Source organism: Somniosus microcephalus, chromosome 6 (genome assembly GCF_052327205.1).
Source record: "Somniosus microcephalus isolate GS21.2 chromosome 6, FLI_Smic_1.0, whole genome shotgun sequence".
NCBI lineage: Eukaryota > Metazoa > Chordata > Chondrichthyes > Squaliformes > Somniosidae > Somniosus > Somniosus microcephalus.
This window is the reverse complement of record NC_140992.1, coordinates 4,860,993-4,882,155: the sequence shown is the minus strand read 5'-3', so window position 1 is coordinate 4,882,155 and position 21,163 is coordinate 4,860,993. Positions and strand designations below refer to the sequence as shown.

Genomic DNA, 21,163 nt, shown 5'->3' with positions numbered 1-21,163 from the left:
AGTTCTGCGCAGTCTGTGTCTGATTATACACGGACGTAACATTTATATCTACTGGGTTAGACTATTAAGGGAAGTTTTGCTGCAGCTATACAAAGCCCTGGTTAGGCCACCCCTGGAGCACTGCATACTGTTCTGGGAGGATATACTGGCCTTGGAAGGAGTGCAGCGCTGATTCACTGGAATTCTATCAGGACTCCAAGGAGCTTTTTTGTTGGATTAAGGGATATGGAGCAAAGGCCGGTAAGTGGAGTTGAGATACAGATCAACCATGATCATGCTGGAGCGGCTGAATGGCCTCCTCCTGTTCTTATGTTCTGCTGCTGACTGACCTGCTCTGCCATTTCCAGCACTTTCTGCTAATATTTCAGACACGCTTTCTCAATGCTGAGGGTGTCTGTGTTGGGCAGTCACCACTCGAAGGTGTCAAGTGGGGACCACGCTGCCTCTTGCATTGCCCTTTTAAATTCTGCTGCCTGGGTTTTAGCGCCAAGTGTTTGCATTAGGCGCGAAGCGGAAGCTGTGCCGTCCGGGCAGGGAGTGAGTGTGTGAGGAACTGAGAGAGCGGAGCACCGGGGGAGAGCGGAGCACCGGGGGAGAGCGGTCTGAGGGCAGCAGCGAGGAGACAAGTCCTGGATCCCGGTAAGAAGCAGCCTCACACACTCGGTACAAGTTTCAGTCAGAGTTGAGTTTTATATTTGCGATCGTTTCAGTTTCACCTGCTTCAGTGTTTCGGTGCTCCCGTTTTTTTCTATTTGTTCCTGGAATGTGGGCCTCGCTGGCAAGGCCTGCATTTATTGCCCATCACTAATTCCTGTTACATTTTAATGCTGGTTCCTGAATTTATAACAGATTCTCATGTCTGGGAGCAATGAGATCTTATCCCAGCTCCCAGACCCCAACCTCCGACCCCCCAGACCCCGACCCCCCCCCCCCAAACCCCGACCCCCCCGGACCCCCGACCCCCCCCGGACCCCCGACCCCACCCCAGACCCCAACCCCCCCAAACTCCGACCTCCCAGACCCCAACCCCCCCCAGACCCCGACCCCCCAGACCACGACCTCCCGGACCCCGACCCCCCCCCCCGGACCCCGACCTCCCGAAACCCTGACCCAGACCCCAAACTCCGACCCCCCCCCCCAGACCCCGACCCCGACCCCCCGGACCGCGACCCCAGACCCCGACCCCCCGGACCCCAAACTCCCAGACCCCAATCTCTATCCCTGGGAATAGTGTGGATTGGGCAATCAGCTCCAGAACCTGGGATTCTGGGGGGTGTGGATTGGGGAGGCTGGGGATTGGTGGGGGGGGGGAGAATGGGGGGTGATTGGGATGTAGGAGTGAATTGGGGGGGGATTTGAGGGCAGTGGGGATTGTAAACAGTGGAGCAGAAACAGTTTTGAGGGAATTCCTTGCCTTATAATCCATAATTTAAGGTACAATTAGTCAGTATCTTTCCCTTGTTCTGCCCAGTGACTCATGGAGACGCTTTAAACTCTGTAACAAAGCACAGCAATAACAAGTCAGAACAGGGCCCACTCGACAGCTGTACACCGGCCTATTAATAACTCTGCAAATGTCCCACATCGCTGTCATATAAAACCCAACCAACGACTCAGCGGTGGAAAGTGATCGTGTTGTCACTATTCCCCATTTTTTTGCCGTGTTTCTGTGCTGTTTTACTGCCTGTTGACAGGCCGCCAGTTACACAGAACCGAGCACCTTAATCATAGAATTACACCGCACAGGAGGAGGCCATTCGACCCATCGTGCCTGTGCCGGCTCTTTGAAAGAGCTCTCCAATCAGTCCCACTCCCTCTCTCTTGCCCCACAGTAGGGGGACCTGCGAGCACCTCACCCAATCCTCACTTGCAGCTAGACAAGGAATGCTGACTGGCTATTCCACTACGTGGGGCACACAGTCTGTTCCGATTCCTTTCCCTCCCCAATATACCAAACACGCACATTTTTCAGTTGTACTAATAGGGCAGAGCCATGGGTGGGCCTGGGAGGGACACGACCCACCCGATTAACAACTGAACCCGCCAAAATCCTGCCCAGGGGGCGAGCATAAAGTAGCAGAGGAGCTTAGATCCTCCCAAGTTAGCAGTCGGACATGAGCAGAGCATAAACGCACGCTACGGGGGAGATCGAAATGATGGTAAGATTACACGGGCGGGCGTGGGCCGACCCTCCAATCCTACTGTCCTGTGTACCTGTTTCTGAAATGTTTTAACACTTCCTCCGTTGGGCTAATTGAGAGGGAGAGACACCGAAAACACAGAGGCGACTTGAAGCACTCGTACAGGGCTTGACAGGGTAGATGCAGAGAGGATGTTTTCCCTGGCTGGGGAGTCTAGAACCAGGGGTCACAGTCTCGGAATAAGGGGTCGGCCATTTAGGACTAAGATGAGGAGAAATTTCTTCACTCAGAGTTGTGAATCTTTGGAATTCTCTACCCCAGAGGGCTGTGGTGGTTCAGTCGTTTAGTATATTCAAGACAGAGATCGATAGATTTTTGGATATTAAGGGAATCAAGGGATATGGGGATAGTGTGGGAAAGTGGAGTTGAGGTAAAAGATCAGCCAAGATCTTATTGAATGACGGAGCAGGCTCGAGGGGCTGAATGGCCGACTCCTGCTCCTATTACTTATATTCTTATGTTCTTATTGAACTATTCAAACAACATAATTGGCTAAGGGACCGAAAGCAGAGAGTGTTATGTTCATTAATAACTAGTCGTTTTTATTAAGAACAGCTAGCTTTTGCTAGACACTTTATTGAGCACATGTGGACTAGGTACAGTATCTATAGAGGCCTCCATCTTGACTGCTGCCTTGTGGGTGGCCTAGTGCATCGTGGGTAGCCCACTCTTATATACATACAGCACCACCTAGTGTACCATTCCAGAATGACAGGTTACTGATCATTACATCCCCCTTTCTTTGAGGTTAAACAAAATCAATATCAATCAATAACAACATAAACATCTTCAACAGTCAATACATTTTCAATGTAGTTTTCTTTGTACTCAAAGATTAAGTCTATCAGGCTTTTTTACTTCACGTGTGGATCTTCTCAGCACAGGTAAGTCTGATGTGTTTTCTGTCCATGCGAACTCATTTGTTTTACGTAGCAGGTCTCGCAGACAGGCTGTCTTGGCTGACAACATAAGAACATAAGAAATAGGAGCAGGAGTAGGCCAATCAGCCCCTCGAGCCTGCTCCGCCATTTAATAAGATCATGGCTGATCTGATCCTAACCGCCAATCTACTATCACAGAACCATCTGAATCTAACAGAATTAGACACACGAAATAGGAGCAGGATCAGGCTACACGGCCCCTGGGCCCGCTCCGCTACCCACAGGGCCATGTCCGATCCGAACCTAGACATGTGTCCAAATTCCTGCCTGCTCCCCGTAACCCTTAATTCCCTTTACTTCTAGGAAACTGTCTATTTCTGTTTTAAATTTATGTAATGATGTAGCTTCTCCAGCTTTTTGGGGCAGCATATTCCATGGACCTACCACTCTCTGAGTGAAGTAGTTCCTCCTCATCTCAGTTTTGAAAGAGCAGCCCCTTATTCTAAGACTATGCCCCCTAGTTCTAGTTTCACCCATCATCGGGAACATCTTCCCTGCATCCACCCGATCCAACCCCTTCACAATCTTATATGTTTCAATAAGATCGCCTCTCATTCTTCTGAACTCCAATGAGTAGAGTCCCAATCTACTCAACCTCTCCTCATATGTCCATCCCCTCATCCCCGGGATTAACCGAGTGAACCTTCTTTGTACTGACTCGAGAGCAAGTATGTCTTTTCTTAAGTATGGACACCAAAACTGTATGCAGTATTCCAGGTGCGGTCTCACCAATACCTTGTACAACTGAAGCAATACCTCCCTATTTTTATATTCTATCCCCCTAGCAATGAAAGCCAACATTCCATTGGCCTTCTTAATCACTTGCTGCACCTGCATACTAACCTTTTGAGTTTCGTGCACCAGGACCCCCAGATCCCTTTGTACTTCAGTACTTTCCAGTTTATATTCTATCCCCCTAGCAATGAAAGCTAACATTCCATTGGCCATCTGCAAACTTTGATATGTTACACTCGGTCCCCTCCTCCAAATCTTTATCTTCTTCCCCCAGAGCCTAAGGGTTCTGAGGTGCGTTACATATTGCCCCCAATACTGTCCCGGTATAGGCCAGGTTTTCATCCCAAGATCTTCCTAGTTTGTACGGCTCAGGTACGCAATCTCATTCAGTGTCCTGGGCCAATATTTATCCCAGAACCAACATAACTGAAACTCCAAGGGTTAGATTATGAGGAGCGATTACATTAACTAGGCTTGTATTCCCTGGAATATAGAAGGTTAAGGGGCGATTTGATTGGGGTTATTAGAATTTTGAAAGGAATTGATCGGGTGGATAGAGAAACTTCTTCCACTGGTGGGGGAGTCTCGGGCAGGGGGACAGAACCTTCGAATCAGAGCCAGGCCATTCAGGAGAGAAGTTAGGAAACACTTCTTCACACAAAGGGTGGTAGATGTGCGGAACCCTCTTCCACAAAAAGCAGTAGATGCTGGGGCTCAATAAATAACTTTAAATCCAAGATCAATAGATTTTTACTAGACAAGGATATTAAGGGATATGGAGCCAAGGCAGGTGGATGGAGTTAGGATACAGATCAGTCACGGTCTCATTAAATGGCAAAACAGGCTCAAGGGGCTGAATGGCCTATTCTTGTTCCTAAGCATTTGGTCACTATCACATTGCTGTTTGTGGGAGCTTGCTGTGCGCAAATTGGCTGCCGCGTTGTCTACATTACCACAGTGACCACACTTCAAGAAAGTACTTCATTGGCTGCAAAGTGCGTTGGGGCGTCCTGAGCTGAACTTCTGACTGATTATAAGACCTCCTACTTCCACCTCCATAACATCGTCCATCTCCGCCCTTGCCTCAGCTCATTGGCTGCCGAAACCCTCATCCATACCTCAAAATGGCTGCTGTAAGGATGACTGCTCCATAGGTGAGCTCCTCATTGTTCATCTCTATCCATGGGAATCTCTGCCATCCTTTGCCCTTTATCTACCAAATCTCCTCGCTTCCACTGTTCAAGTTCCCCAGGCTCCATCAGTTGGTGCATTTTTAGCTCTAACTACAAGTTAAGTACAAATAAACTTTTAAACCACCATTACCCACCCCCCACCCCTGCTCTGCTTCTCACTCAGCTGCTGAATTCTTTTCTCAACTTGGTTTCTGAACTCCTGGACATCGAGACTACATTTCCGCTTTGGACTACACTGGGTTACACTATCAGACTCATCTGCTGTGTTTCTGATTCTGCTGCTAAAATTTAAAAAAAATAACTTTTATACTGCGTCCGTCTCTCTGCTGAACTGGTTCTACTGCTTTTTCAGCTTTGTTGGTTTCTGGCTAACAGCTGCTGCTTCGCTGCTGTCTGGTGACTCAATTTACTGGTTTTTCAGCTTTGTTGGTCACTGGCTTGTGGTTTTATTTTTTCTCCGCCGCTTTTGATCTACGGTGACCTCCAACTTGCGTCAATTTCGCCATCATCTTCTGCACCGCTCCCGACTCTCATTCCAACAGCAACAACCTCCATCCTCGAACTCGCTACCCTTCACATAGCTTCTGGACTTCACTTGCCTGCTACACCTGTCTCCGAACTTGGACAACGGTTCGTCGATGCTCCGTGCTGACTCCATCCTGCCTACATTAACTTTATCCCTCCACGGGGTCTCTGACTTTAACTCTGGTCTCCATATTGTCTCCAACCTAATCCCTGCTACTCCCAGGAAATATGTATCCCATTAATTAATTAATTACCGTATAGCCAGCCCTATGTAACCTGAGTTTTTCCCTGTTTCCATTCACGTGTGCACTGTGTCGCTCTGGACCCAAGCCATTCACTTCTATTTCCACTTTTTTCTCCCACCGTTTCCTTTTCTCTCTATCCCTCCCGGACCGCTCTCTCCTGTCGTCGTGCCTCCTTTCATCTCTCCTCTCTCGGACACTCTGCCCTCAAATCCCTACCCCGATCCTTCATTACTCTTCCACCTTCCTGCTCTCCTGCCGCTGTCCCAGGCTTGACTCCCTCTTCGATAAGCCCACAGCTTCCCTCTCTGCCTCCCTTGGCATCCTCTGAAGGGCCCATCGAGGCACTCGTCGCTGCCTCCTTACGAGCAGCAACCCCAACTGTCCCATCCTACTCTCTCGACGACCTGCGTGATGGTGGGGGCTAATCTGGCCAATCTCCTCCAAATCCAGCTCATCCCTCCCAGTGCTGACCCAGTGGATGCTGGCAGTGGATCAGCTATCACCGATCCTCTCGGCATCTCCCTCCAGAATGTCCATTTGGTTGAGGGGTGATGACACCTTACCCTTAAATGAAGCCTCCCCGCCTGGCGAGACCTTCCACCACTTGCCCCACTCAGACCGCCGTGGTGACGGTGTGGCTCTCAATCACCAAATCACACCTTGGTCTGTCCCCCGACTCCGGCACTTTCTCCTGCTTTGAACATCTCACATTGTTCCACCCCTCTCGCCTCTCATTTAAAGTTTTCGTTCTCTATCGCCCGACCAAGTACCATAAAATTATATATCAGAGCTATCTTCACTGCTCTCCTCCCTCAGCCTCTGCGCTGAGTGATTTATAAGTATATTAAGGGCAAGAGGATAACCAGGGAAAGAGTAGGGCCCATTAGGGACCAAAGTGGCAATCTGTATGTAGAACCAGAAGATGTGGGTGAGGTTTTAAATGAATATTTTGCATCTGTGTTCACTATGGAGAAGGACGATGTAGGCATAGAAATCAGGCAGGGGGATTGTGATATACTTGAACAAATTAGTATTGAGAGGGAGGAGGTACTAGCGGTTTTAGCGGGCTTAAAAGTGGATAAATCCCCAGGCCCAGACGAGATGTATCCCAGGCTGCTGTGTGAGGCAAGGGAGGAGATTGCAGGGGCTCTGACACAAATTTTCAGAACCTCTCTGGCCACAGGGGAGGTGCCAGAGGACTGGAGGACAGCTAACGTAGTACCATTATTCAAGAAGGGTAGTAGGGATAAACCAGGGAATAACAGGCCAGTGAGCCTAACATCAGAGGTAGGGAAATTATTGGAAAAAATTCTGAGGGACAGAATTAGTCTCCACTTGGAGAGGCAAGGATTAATCAGGGATAGTCAGCATGGCTTTGTCAGGGGGAGATCATGTCTGACCAATTTGATTGAATTTTTCGAGGGGGTGACTAGGTGTGTGGATGAGGGCAGTGCAGTTGATGTAGTCTACATGGACTTCAGTAAGGATTTTGACAAAGTCCCGCATGGGAGACTGGTCAAGAAGGTAAGAGCCCATGGGATCCAGGGCAATTTGGCACATTGAATCCAAAATTGGCTTAGTGGCAGGAGGCAGAGGGTGATGGTCGAAGGTTGTTTTTGTGACTGGAAGCCTGTGTCCAGTAGTGTACTGCAGGGATCGGCGCTGGGTCCCTAGCTGTTTGTAGTGTACATTAATGATTTAGATATAAATGTAGGAGGTATGATCAGTAAGTTCACAAATGACACGAAAATTGGTGGAGTGGTAAATAGCGAGCAGGGAAGCCTCAGGCTACAGGACGATATAGCTGGGTTGGTCAGATGGGCAGAACAGTGGCAAATGTAATTTAACCCTGAAAAGTGCGAGGTGCTGCATTTTGGGAGGACTAACAAGGCAAGGGAATACACAATGAATGGTAGGACCCTAGGAAGGACAGAGGATCAGAGGGACCTTGGTGTGCATGTACATAGATCCCTGAAGGCAGCAGGACAGGTAGATAAGGTGGTTAAAAAGGCATATGGGATACCTGCTTTCATTAGCCGAGGCATAGAATATAAGAGCAGGGAGGTTATGATGGAGCTGTACAAAACCCTGGTTAGGCTACAGCTGGAATACTGTGTGCAGTTCTGGTCGCCACACTATAGGAAGGATGTGATTGCATTGGAGAGGGTGCAGAGGAGATTCACCAGGATGTTACCTGGGCTGGAGCGCTTCAGCTATGAAGAGAGACTGGACAGGCTGGGGTTGTTTTCCTTGGAGCAGAGAAGGCTATGGGGGGATCTGATTGAGGTGTACAAAATTATGAGGGGCATGGATAGGATAGATAGAAAGGAACTTTTCCCCTTAGTAGAGGGGTCAATAACAAGGGGGCATAGATTAAAGGTAAGGGGCAGGACGTTTAGAGGGGATTTGAGGTAAAACTTTTTCACCCAGAGGGTGGTTGGAATCTGGAACTCACTGCCTGAAAGGGTGGTAGAGGCAGGAACCCTCACAACATTCAAGAAGCATTTAGATGAGCACTTGAAACACCATAGCATACAAGGCTACGGACCAAGTGCTGGAAAATGGGATTAGAATAGGCAGGGTTTGATGGCCGGCGTGGACACGATGGGCCGAAGGGCCTCTTTCTGTGCGGTATAACTCTGACTCGATGACGGAGTGACTTCTCATCCTCGGTGATTTCAACATCCATCTCAATTCATCACGCTGTCTCTCCTCTGAGTTTACTAGCCTCCTATCCTCCCTTAATCTCTCCCTCCGTGTAAATTCCCCAACCCATATCCACGGCCACCCCCTCGACCTTGCCCCCCCTCGTGGCCTCACTACTCCCGTCGTGCCAATCGTAGATACGGCCATTTGTGACCACTTGTATCGCTCTCCACCCTCACCACCACCTTCGATGCCCTAGTCCCTATTAAAACAATTACCCTCTCTCACCCTGGCCGTTGCCCCGGGTACGGCCGTCATCTTCGCTCCCTTAAGTCTAAGGGACAGAGGTTTAAATGGATATGGCGGACAACTGGTTTATTCATTCACCACCAGATCAGGCTGGCCAACATAAAGCATTATCGGGCCCTGCTCTCGTCTGCCAAAACTGCTCACTATTCCAGAATCATTCTGCAATGCAAAGATAAACCCCGGCTTCTATTCTCTACTGCTAACAGTCTTCTTAAACCCCTCTCCCCTGTCTCCTCCACCCTCACCTCCAGCAACAAGTGTGAGGAGCTCATGGACATCTTTGTCTCTAAGATTGAGACAATCCGTTCAGCTGCCTCTGCCACTTCCCTTCCTTCCCCTAGCCCACCGGCCCAAACTTCCTCTAAGGTTCCCCCCTGCCCTCGCCCTGAACCCATCTTTCTCCAGTTTCTCTCCGATCTCCCCTCATGACCTCTCCGCGCTCATCTTGTCCACGAGACCCGCTTCCTGCTCCCTTGACCCTATTCCCACCAAACTGCTGACCACCCAACTTCCTTTTCTGGCTCCCATGTTAACTGATATTGTTAACGGTTCTCTTTCCTTAGGTACTGTCCCCCTCTCAAATCTGCCGTCATCACCCCGCTCCTCAAAAAAACAAACCTCGATCCCTCAGTCCTTCCAAACTACCGCTCCATGCCCAACCTCCCTTTCCTCTCCAAAGTCGCCTCCCAAATCCATGCCCATCTTTCCAGCAACCCGTGTTTTAAACCCTCCAATCAGGTTTCCGCCCCTGCCACAGTACCAAAACAGCTCTCGTCAAAGTCACAAATGACATCCTTCTCCAACACCTCTCCACCGTCGTCCAGCTGGGTGGGACTGCACTCGCCTGGTTCCATTCTTATCTATCAAATCCTAGCCAGAGAATCACCTGCAACGACTTCTCTTCCCGCTCCCGCATCGTTACCTCTGGTGTTCCCCAAGGATCGATCCTTGGCCCCTCCTATTTCTCATCTACATGTTGCCCCTCGGTGACATCATCCGAAAACACAGCATCAGTTTCCACATGTACGCTGATGACACCCAGCTCTACCTCACCACTACTTCTCTCGACCCCTCCACGGTCTCTAATTGTCAGACTGCTTGTCCAACTGGATGAGCAAAAATTTTCTAAAATTAAATATTGGGAAGACTGAAGCCATTGTTTTCGGTCCCCGCCACAAACTCCGTTCCCGAGCCACTGACTCCATCCCTCTCCCTAACATCTGTCTGAGGCTGAACCACACTGTTCGCAACCTTGGGGTCATATTTGACCCTGAAATGAGCTTCCGACCACATATCCGCAGCATAACAAAGACCGCCTACTTCCACCTCCGTAACATCGCCCGTCTCCGCCCTTGCCTCAGCTCATCCGCTGCTGAAACCCTCATCCATGCCTTTGTTACCTCTAGACTTGACTATTCCAACACACTCCTGGCTGGCCTCCCACATTCCACCCTATTGAGGTCATCCAAAACTCGGCTGCCCGTGTCCTAACTTGCACCAAGTCCCGTTCACCCATCACCCCTGTGCTCATTGACCTACATTGGCTCCCGGTTAAGCAACTTCTCGATTTCAAAATTCTCATCCTTGTTTTCAAATCTCTCCATGGTCTCGCCCCTTCCTATCTCTATCGTCTCCTCCAGCCCCACAACCCCTGAGATATCTGCGCTCCTCTAATTCTGCCCTCTTGAGCATCCCTGATTATAATCGCTCAACCTTCGGTGGCCGTGCCTTCAGCTGCCGAGGCCCTAAGCTCTGGAATTCCCTGCCTAAACCTCTCCGCCTCTCTTTCCTCCTTTAAGACGCTCCTTAAAACCTACCTCTCTGACCAAGCTTTTGGTCACCTGTCCTAATATCTCCTCCTGTGGCTCGGTGTCAAATTTTGTTTGATAATCGCTCCTGTGAACCGCCTTGGGACGTGTTACTACGTTAAAGGCGCTATATAAATGGAACAGGTTGTTGTATTAGTCCAGGCCTCTGGATTACTAGTCCAGTAACATAACTAGTACACCGCCATACCACGCACCACATCCAATCTCCTCTTTACCTTCTTTGCTCTAATGAAACATGACGCTCGGACCCTCTCCAAGGTGTCACTTTTGTCTGCGCTCTTCACACTCTCTGTTTTCCATGTTTGTGAATCATTTCCAGAACCAGGGGTCACAGTCTAAGGATAAGGGGTAGGCCATTTAGGACAGAGATGAGGAGGAATTTCTTCACCCAGAGAGTGGTGAACCTGTGGAATTCTCTACCACAGAAGGCAGTGGAGGCCAATTCATTAAATATATTCAAGAAGGAGTTGGATATATTTCTTAAGGCTAAAGGGATCAAGGGATATGGGGAGAAGGCAGGGACAGGGTACTGAATTTGGATGATCAGCCATGATCTCATTGAATGGCGGAGCAGACTCGAGGGGCCGAATGGCCTACTCCTGCTCCTATCTTCTATGTTTCTATTGCTGTATCACATTCTCCTTGGTTGCTCTGATTTGCACCGTCTCACATGGTTCTTGTGACTGATACAAAATTGGTTTAATTTTTAAGTTTTTTTTTAAATTGGTGTTTTTGTTTCCAGAATCTTTAACCTGAGCCAAACATTCTCCAAATGGCAGGAAGAGCTGCGAATCGTGGGAAAAAGCAGGGAGCTAACCCGAGCCAACCTGTGCCTCAGGAGGGAGCTCGGCTTCCTGGGACTGAAGCAGCCGGTCCGCGGGCCTCGGGGTCTAAAAGCCAGGGAGCGAGGGCAAAAGGTGGTGGTCTCAGCTCAGCCAGACCGTCAAGTGCAGGAAGACCTCCAAACCCAACCACTAGATCCAGAACCGCTGAAGCCCAGAGATCCGGCAAGACGACTACCAGAGAAGCAGAGAGTAGCAGTCCTGGTGCCACACAACCCACCCTGGCTGCTGGTAACGCCAGCCCTGGGTCCAAGGCATTGGGCAAAGCGACAGGCTCCAAAAAACAGCCTGGCCAAAAGAGTCAACCCAGCATTGCCCCACACCTGGAGAAGATCAGCCAGCAGAAGGCAGCGGAGATCGAGGAAGTGACCCGCGGACAAAAGCAAAACCCGGTCTGGTTCGAACAGCGCAGAAACCGGATCACTGCTTCGAACGCGCACAAGGTTTCCCACTGCAAGTTTGTGAATGGGAAAAGCACCGAGGTCCCGCAGTCCTACCTGAAGTCCATCGTGGGCCAGGGCTCAAATGTTTCGACGCCCGCGATGAAATGGGGGGTCGATCAGGAGCCCGTTGCCATTGAAAAATATGAGTTAGCGAATTCCGGGGACTCCGGGCGAAAAATATCCGTCAAACCATGTGGATTGATCGTAGACCCGGCGAAGAGCTGGTTGGCCGCCAGTCCTGATGGGCTAGTGGTCGACAAGGCAACAGGAGATACCATCGGCCTGGTGGAGGTCAAATGCCCCTACAAGCACAGGAACCACACCATCAACAAGGCTTGTGAAGACAGGGCCTTCTGCCTGGAGCGTCACGAAGGCGATCTTCAGCTGAAGAAGGATCATGCCTACTTCACCCAGATTCAGTGCCAGCTGGCGGTCACTGGCCTCCAGAAGGCCGACCTTGTGGTCCACACCGACCGTGAGACCGTCGTGGTCCCGGTGAAATATGACGGAGAGTTCTGGGAAAAAACCGTGGATAAGCTGGAAGAGTTCCACACCAGAGCAGTCTTGCCAGCATTACAGCAACAGAACCCGGTGTTGGCAGGCGAAGAGTAGTTCCGTGAAATACTCACTGGGATACCTTGCGCCGCGTTTAATATTCCTGCTCTTCAAACGCGGGGGAACTACTCTTCAAGAAAATGCCTGAGAAAAATGTTTCAATGAAAAATTCAAAGTGGCCTTTTCGACAGATTGGTGTGAAGTGAACACATGGATTTCTCTGCTTGTTACCCAGGAACGGTTACAGATCTCCCGTGATGTAAACGGTCACATAACGTTTGGGGAATCATGTTTACACAATGTATTGTGTATGTATTATGCATGTATAACATGTTGCTTTTTTGAGAGAGGAAGCATATTGGGACAGGACGGGGAGAGGTAATTAGGGTGGGAGGAGGCTCGTGCGGAGTATAACCGCCAGCAGAGACCAGTTGGGCCGAATGGCCTGTTTCTTGGCTGTAAATTCTATAATTCTTGGTGATAAAACATGAACAGTTTTGCCTAAAGAGAAGTTGGGGGGAAATTGGTTTAAATACGGCCCCTTCCACCTCAGTTCAAATCCCACCTAGGTTTATGGGATTAAATTCTCCTGAGGACCCCCAACCTCCCTCCCCACCCCCAGCCCAAGGTTTCACGAAAGACGAATTTTCATGCCCCAAAATAAGGAAATCCCCTGCCCTGAACATGTTTATATATCTGAAAGTGTCAGTTTGGCTCAGTGGGTCGCACTCTCCCCTCTGGGTCAGAAGGTCGTGGGTTGAAGCCCCACTCCAGAAACTGAGTGCCTAATAAGAACATAGGAGCAGGAGTCGGCCATTCGGCCCCTCGAGCCTGCTCCGCCATTCAATAAGATCATGGCTGATCATCGACCTCAACTCCACTTTCCCGCCCGATCTCCATATCCCTCGATTCCCCTAGAATCCAAAAATCTATCGATCTCAGCCTTGAATATACTCAACGACTCAGCCTCCACAGCCCTCTGGGGCAGAGAATTCCAAAGATTCACAATCCTGAGTGAAGAAATTTCTCCTCATCTCTGTCTTAAATGGCCGACCCCTTATCCTGAGACTCTGCCCCCTCGTTCTGGACTCCCCAGCCAGGGGGAAACAACCTCTCAGCATCTACCCTGTCAATCCCCCTCAGAATCTTGTATGTTTCAATGAGATCACCTCTCATTCTTCTAAACTCCAGAGAGTATCGGCCCATTCTACACAATCTCTCCTCATAGGACAGCCCTCTCATCCCAGGAATCAATCTCAAATCAAAAAATCAAATCAAATCAACTTTTTATTGTCATTGTTAGTGCACAAGTGCAGTACAACGAAATGTAGGCTTGCGGCTTCCGAGAGTGTACACTTAGATTAAGACATTTAAACATTCAACATACATTTGGCTTGTAATACATTAACATAAACATAATAAAGTGCATTGGCAGATGTGCAGGCTTTAGAGTTTATTTGTGGAGTTCAGTAGGATGACAGCCCTGGGAAAGAAGCTGTTCCTAAATCTGGTCGTACGGGTGCGAATGCATCTGTAGCGTCTCCCAGATGGCAGGAGGGCAAACAGACTGTGGCTGGGGTGGGTAGGGTCTTTGATGATGGACCGTGACCTCCGTAAACAGCGTTTCTGGTATATGTGCTCTATGGTCGGTAGCCGGGTGCCGGTAATGCGTTTGGCAGTTTTGACTACCTGCTGCAGGGGCTTTCCGGTCATAGTAGCTACAGCTGCCATACCATACTGTGATACAGTTTGTCAGGATGCTCTCTATTGTGCAGCGGTAAAAGTTAGAGAGGATCAGGGGTGACAGGTTACATCCCTTCAGCCTCCTTAGGAAATATAGGCGCTGCTGGGCCTTCTTCACCAGAGAGGAGGTATTGAGGGACCAGGAGAGGTCTTCCGTGATGTGGACTCCGAGGAACTTAAAGCTGTCCACCCTTTCCACCACAGCCCCATTGATGTGGATGGGGGTGTGACTTCCGCCTTTAGACTTCCTGAAGTCCACAATGATTTCTTTGGTTTTCTTGACGTTGAGGGCCAGGTTGTTATCGGCGCACCACTTCACGAGATGCTGGACCTCCTCCCTGTAGGCTGACTCATCGTTGTTGGTGATCTGGCCTACTACCGTGGTATCATCCGCAAACTTGATGATGGTGTTGGAACCATGACCAGCCACACAGTCGTGGGTGAAGAGGGAGTAGAGGAGGGGGCTCAGCACACATCCTTGTGGGGCCCCCGTGTTCAGGGTCAGTGGGGGGGAGGTGTGGTTACCTAATTTGACAGACTAGGGTCTGTTTGTTAGGAAGTCCAGGGTCCAGTTGCAGAGGGATGTGTTCAGGCCAAGGGTTTGGAGTTTGGTGGCCAGCTTGTTGGGGACAATAGTGTTGAATGCTGAGCTGTAGTCTATGAACAGCATTCTGATGTAGGTCTCCTTACCATCTAAGTGATTCAGTGCAGAGTGTAGAGCAGTTGTGATTGCATCCTCCGTTGATCTGTTTGCACGATAGGCAAACTGGTGTTGGTCAAGAGAGGCGGGAACACTGGCTTTGATGTGAGCCAGGACCAGTCTCTCGAAACACTTCATTATGATGGGTGTGAGTGCGACAGGTCGATAGTCGTTCAGGCACGTCACAGCCGTTTGTTTTGGCACAGGAATAATGGTAGCGGTCCTGAAGCATGTAGGGACTACTGCCTGGGCCAATGACAGATTGAAGATGGCGGTGAAGACATCAGCCAGCTGATCAGCACATTCCTTGAGTACCCGTCCAGGGATGCTATCCGGTCCAGCAGCTTTACGAGTGTTCACTCCGCGTAGAACACCCCTCTAGTGAACCTTCGTTGCACCGCCTCCAAGGCAAGTATATCCTCCCTTAGATAAGGAGACCAGAACTGTGCCCAGTACTCCAGGTGTGGTCTCACCAAGGCCCTGTACAATTGGAGCAAGACTTCCTTACTCTTATACTCCAACCCCCTTGCAATAAAGGCCAACAGGCCATTTGCCTTCCTTATTGCTTGCTGTACCTGTATGCTAGCTTTCTGTGTTTCTTGCACGAGGACACCCAAATCTCTCTGAACATCAACATTTGAAAGTTTCTCACCATTTTAAAAAGATTCTGTTTTTCTCTTCTTCCTACCAAAGTGAATAACCTCACATTTCCCCACATTATACTCCATCTGCCACCTTACTGCCCACTCACTCAGTCTATCTATATCCCTTTGCAGACTGTGTTCTCCTCACAGCTTACTGTCCCACCTAGCTTTGGATCATCAGCAAACTTGGATACATTACACTCGGTCCCTTCATCTGGGTCATTAATATAGATTGTAAATAACTGAGGCCCCAACACTGATCCTTACAGCACCCACTAGTTACAGCCTGCCAACCTGAACAAGATCCGTTTATCCCTACTCTCTGTTTTCTGCCCATTAACCAATCCTCTATCCATGCTACTATATTACCCCCAACCCCATGGGCCCTAATCTTGTCCTATAACCTTTTATGTGGCACCTTATCGAATGCCTTTTGGAAATCCAAATATACTTCATCCACTGGTTCCCCTTTATCTACCCTGCTAGTTACATCCTCAAAAAACTCTAATAAATGTGTCAAACACGATTTCCCTTTCATAAACCCATGTTGACTCTGCCTAATCATGTTATGATTTTCTCAGTGCCCTGACACCACTTCCTCAACAATGGATTCCAGCATTTTCCCGACGACTGATGTCAGGCTAACTGGCCTGCAGTTCCCTATTTTTTCTCTCCCTCCTTTCTTGAATAGCGGTGTTACATTTGCGACCTTGCAATCCGTTGGGACCGTTCCAGAATCTAGGGAATTTTGGAAGCTCAAAACCAATGCATCCACTATCTCTTCAACCTCTTTCAGAACCCTAGGATGTCAGCCGTCAGGTCCAAGGGATTTGTCGACTTTTAGTCCCATTAGTTTCTCTAGCACTTTTTCTCTACTTTTATTAATTACGTTAAGTTTCTCACCCTCATTAGACCCTTGGTTCCCCACCATTTTTGGTATGCTTTTTGTGTCTTCTACTGTGAAGACAGGTACAAAATATTTGTTTAACGTTTCTGCCATTTCCTTATTCCCCATAATAATTTCACCTGTCTCAGCCTCTAAGGGACCAAAGTTTCATAATCCAGGCTCACACTCCAGCGCAGTACTGAGGGAGCGCTGCACTGTCGGAGGGGCAGTACTGAGGGAGCGCCGCACTGTCGGCGGGGCAGTACTGAGGGAGCGCTGCACTGTCGGAGGAGCAGTATTGAGGGAGCGCTGCACTGTCGGAGGGGCAGTACTGAGGGAGCGCTGCGCTGTCGGAGGGGCAGTACTGAGGGAGTGCCGCACTGTCGGAGGGGCAGTACTGAGGGAGCGCTGCACTGTCGGCGGGGCAGTACTGAGGGAGCGCTGCACTGTCGGAGGGGCAGTACTGAGGGAGTGCCGCACTGTCGGACAGTACTGAGGGAGCGCCGCGCTGTCGGAGGGGCAGTACTGAGAGAGCGCTGCACTGTTGGAGGGGCATTACTGAGGGAGTGCCGCACTGTCGGAGGGGCAGTACTGAGGGAGCGCCGCGCTGTCGGAGGGGCAGTACTGAGAGAGCGCTGCACTGTCGGAGGGGCAGTACTGAGGGAGCGCCGCACTGTCGGAGGGGCAGTACTGAGGGAGCGCCGCACTGTCGGCGGGGCAGTACTGAGGGAGCGCCGCACTGTCGGAGGGACAGTACTGAGGGAGTGCCGCACTGTCGGAGGGGCAGTACTGAGTGAGCACTGCACTGTCGGCGGGGCAGTACTGAGGGAGCGCCGCACTGTCGGAGGGGCAGTACTGAGTGAGCACTGCACTGTCGGCGGGGCAGTACTGAGGGAGCGCCGCACTGTCGGAGGGACAGTACTGAGGGAGCGCCGCACTGTCGGAGGGGCAGTACTGAGGGAGCACTGCACTGTCGGCGGGGCAGTACTGAGGGAGTGCTGCACTGTCGGAGGGGCATTACTGAGGGAGTGCCGCACTGTCGGAGGGGCAGTACTGAGGGAGCGCCGCACTGTCGGAGGGGCAGTACTGAGGGAGTGCTGCACTGTCGGAGGGGCATTACTGAGGGAGTGCCGCACTGTCAGAGGGGCAGTACTGAGGGAGCGCCGCACTGTCGGAGGGGCAGTACTGAGGGAGCGCCGCACTGTCGGAGGGACAGTACTGAGGGAGCGCCGCACTGTCGGAGGGACAGTACTGAGGGAGTGCTGCACTGTCGGAGGTGCTGTGCTTTATATGAAAGGTTTTGCCAAGATCCTGATCTGCTGATTCAGGTCAGTGTTTAAAATTCACGTGGCTCTTTATGAAGAGCATGGAGATATTGGTTATCCTACCAGAAACAGAATCCACAGTACCTCTTAAAAGGCAAATGGATAAATATTTGGAAAATAACATTTTTAAAAGGTGTGGGGAAAGAGCAGGGAAATAGGACTAATTGGACAGCACTTTCAGAGAACTGGCACAGGCAAGAGTGGCTGAATGGATTCCTTCTGTGTTGTGTCTTCCCATGATTCTCCCAATGTCATCGCCAGAAACAAATTAAATCTTCATTCATATCATTTGTTTCTGGGATCTTGCTGTTTACAAATTGGCTGCTGCTCTTGCCTGTATATCAACAACAACAACTTGTGTTTATATAGCGCCTTTAACGTGGTAAAATGTCCCAAGCGCTTCACAGGAGCTTTATAAAACAAAATTTGACACCGAGCCACATCAGGAGAAATTAGGGCAGATGACCAAACGCTTGGTCAAAGAGGTAGGTTTTAAGGAGCGACTTAGAGGAGGAGAGAGAGGCGGAGAGGTTTAGGGAGGGAATTCCGGAGCTTAGGCCTAGGCAGCTGAAGGCACGGCCACCAATAGTGGAGCGATTATAATCGAGGATCCTCAAGAGGTCAGAATTAGAGGAGCGCAGATATCTTGGGGTGGGGGGGGGGCGAATCATGGAGGGATTTGAAAACAAGGATGAGAATTTTAAAATCGAGGAGTTGCTTAACCGGGAACCAATGTATGTCAGTGTGCGGGTGAACGGGACTTGGTGCGAGTTAGGACACAGGCAGCCGAGTTTTGGAAAACCTCAAGTTTACGTAGGGTAGGATGTGGGAGGCCAGCCAGGAGTGTGTTGGAATAGTCGAGTCTAGAGGGTTTCAGTAGTGGATCAGCTGAGGAAGGGGCAGAGACGGGCAATGTGACTGCACATAGTAAATCATTGGTTGTAAAGTGCTTTGCTACATTCTAAGGACAAAGTGCTAAACGTATGTGATTGACAAAAGAACCAGAGGCGATAGGAGCAAAAAGGTTTTTACGCAGCGAGTGGTTAGAATCGGGAATGCGCTGCCTGATAGGGCGGTGGATTCAGATTCAATAGGAGCCTTCAAAAGGAAATTGGGTAAATATTTGAAGGAGAAAAAATTGTAGTGATATGGGGAAAGAGCGGGGAGTGGGACTAACTGGATTGCTCTTCGAGAGAGCCGGCGCAGACTCGATGGGCCGAATGGCCTCATAGAATGGTTACAGCACGGAAGGAGGCCATTCGGCCCGTCGAGCCCATGCCGGCTCTCTGCAAGACCACTCTCCCGCCCTTTCCCCGTAGTCCTGCAAATTTTTTTCCTTCAGGTATTTATCCAATTCCCTTTTGAAAGCCACGATTGAGTCTACCTCCACCACCCCTTCTGGCAGTGAATTCCAGATCATAACCACTCGCTGCGTAAAACAGTTTTTCCTCATGTCGCCTTCGGTTCTTCTGCCAATCACCTTAAATCTGTGTCCTCTGGTTCTCGACCCTTCCGCCAACAGGAACGGTTTCTCTCTGTCTAGACCCCTCATAATTTTGAAAAAATCCTTCTGTCTTGTACTATTCTATGATTCTATGCAAACTTTTTTTTTTATATGACTTGATAGACGGTAAGTGTGATTTCAATATTGGCTTCAGTGACAGCCAGCTTCAGCACATAAAGAATTCCTTTGTGTCAGTTTACAAAACTGTCCCATAATATCCAGTATCAAGGGTGTCTGATATCTGTTATGCCCGTATCTGATGCTGCCAACGGAATGAATTCCGGGCGGTTTCTTTAAGGGCGGTTGGTCTGAAACATCAGTTTCACACCTGTTGCAAATCTGCCCGATTACCTTTATAGACTTGCATTTATATAGCGCCTTTCACCAGCTCAGGACATCCCAAAGCGCTTTGCAGCCAATGAAGTACTTCTGAAGAGCAGACGCAATGTAGGAAACACAGCAGCCAATTTGCACACAGCAAGATCCCACAAACTGCAATGTGATAAATGACTAGATTATCTGTTTTTAGTAATGTTGTTTGAGGAATAAAAATTGGACTAGGACACCAAGGAGAACTGCCCTGCTCTTCTTAGAAATAGTGGTCGAGGGACCTCTGGCATCCACCTGAGAGAGCAGACGGGGCCTCGGTTTAGCGTTTCATCCGAAAGACAGCACCTCCGACAGTGCAGCGCTCCCTCAGTGCCGCACCTCCGACAGTGCAGCGCTCCCTCAGTACTGCACCTCCGACAGTGCAGCGCTCCCTCGGTACTGCCCCTCCGACAGTGCAGCGCTCCCTCAGTGCCGCACCTCCGACAGTGCAGCGCTCCCTCAGTGCCGCACCTCCGACAGTGCAGCGCTCCCTCAGTACTGCACCTCTGACAGTGCAGCGCTCCCTCGGTACTGCCCCTCCGACAGTGCAGCGCTCCCTCAGTGCCGCACCTCCAACAGTGCAGCGCTCCCTCAGTGCCGCACCTCCGACAGTGCAGCGCTCCCTCAGTACTGCACCTCTGACAGTGCAGCGCTCCCTCAGTACTGCACCTCCGACAGTGCAGCGCTCCCTCAGTACTGCACCTCCGACAGTGCAGCGCTCCCTCAGTACTGCACTGGGAGTGTCGGCTTAGATTATGCGCTGTGAGTATAACCGTCACTCCAGCCTCTACCTCAGAGGGAAGAGTACTAGCACCGAGCTAAGGCAGACATTGAGCAAGCTTGTTTTAAGAGGTCAGGCGTCAAAAGTGAAAGGGACAGCAGATGGTAGGAGACTGCTGCTCAGACCTTTATCTACTGAGGTATGGGGAGTGGGCTGTGTCTTCCTTGCCTGACGATTGAGACAAATTAATTAAGAATGCTTTAGCATCAAAGTACGGAGAGACTTGTAACTGAGGAACAGTGTCACTCCCAGTTGCCTGCTCTGCACTGCCTTAAGCCAGGGGAGGGAATGGACAAGGGGTTCATGTGAGGTCAGCCTAGCCGATCATTTCCTGTTAATCAGTAACTCGGAAGCTTTTGAGTATAATCAGCGGGAGGCCAGATTGAACCTTGTTTTAAAACAGATCTTGTATTGGGCAAGACATACATTGTAATTTCGTTGCTGTGGCTTTCTGCTTCTTTATAATTATTTTGCTCCAAATAAATCCTATTTTAGCCCGAATGTAACAGTCTCGCATATGTGCTGTCTATTGGAGTAGACTGAAGTTGGTGGGCTTCCCGACTGATCTCTGCAGCAAAATAATGTAGGTAAGAGGAGGCATGCCACTCATGGAGACGGCCTGAGTTCAAGTGCAAGGTCGATGGAATGAAAACCTTCTGTTCCTTCAAGCTTCCCAGTGAAACAAACATGGGGCACACTACAGAGGGTGGGACTGGGGTATGAAGGGACCGTGTAGAGGAAGCTTTA

At 50.0% G+C, this 21,163-nt stretch overlaps 1 protein-coding gene across 2 annotated transcripts; it reads left to right on the top strand.

Annotated features, from left to right (window-relative positions):
- The first annotated feature begins 554 nt into the window (after positions 1-554).
- On the top strand, positions 555-13,900 carry LOC147115380 (uncharacterized). 2 transcript variants are annotated; one of them, XM_085989645.1, is made up of 2 exons: positions 555-639; positions 11,367-13,900. In XM_085989645.1, exon 2 carries the CDS (start codon positions 11,397-11,399, stop codon positions 12,519-12,521), a length of 1,125 nt encoding a protein of 374 aa, XP_085845771.1. In that variant the 5' UTR covers positions 555-639; positions 11,367-11,396; the 3' UTR covers positions 12,522-13,900. The 2 variants fall into 2 exon arrangements, with proteins under 2 accessions (XP_085845771.1, XP_085845772.1); XM_085989646.1 differs by having other exon boundaries at positions 586-681.
- The last annotated feature ends 7,263 nt before the right edge of the window (positions 13,901-21,163 follow it).

Bases quoted from the DNA above. Each gene is read 5' to 3' on its own strand.
- LOC147115380 (XM_085989645.1), top strand. From the start codon at position 11,397: ATGGCAGGAAGAGCTGCGAATCGTGGGAAAAAGCAGGGAGCTAACCCG.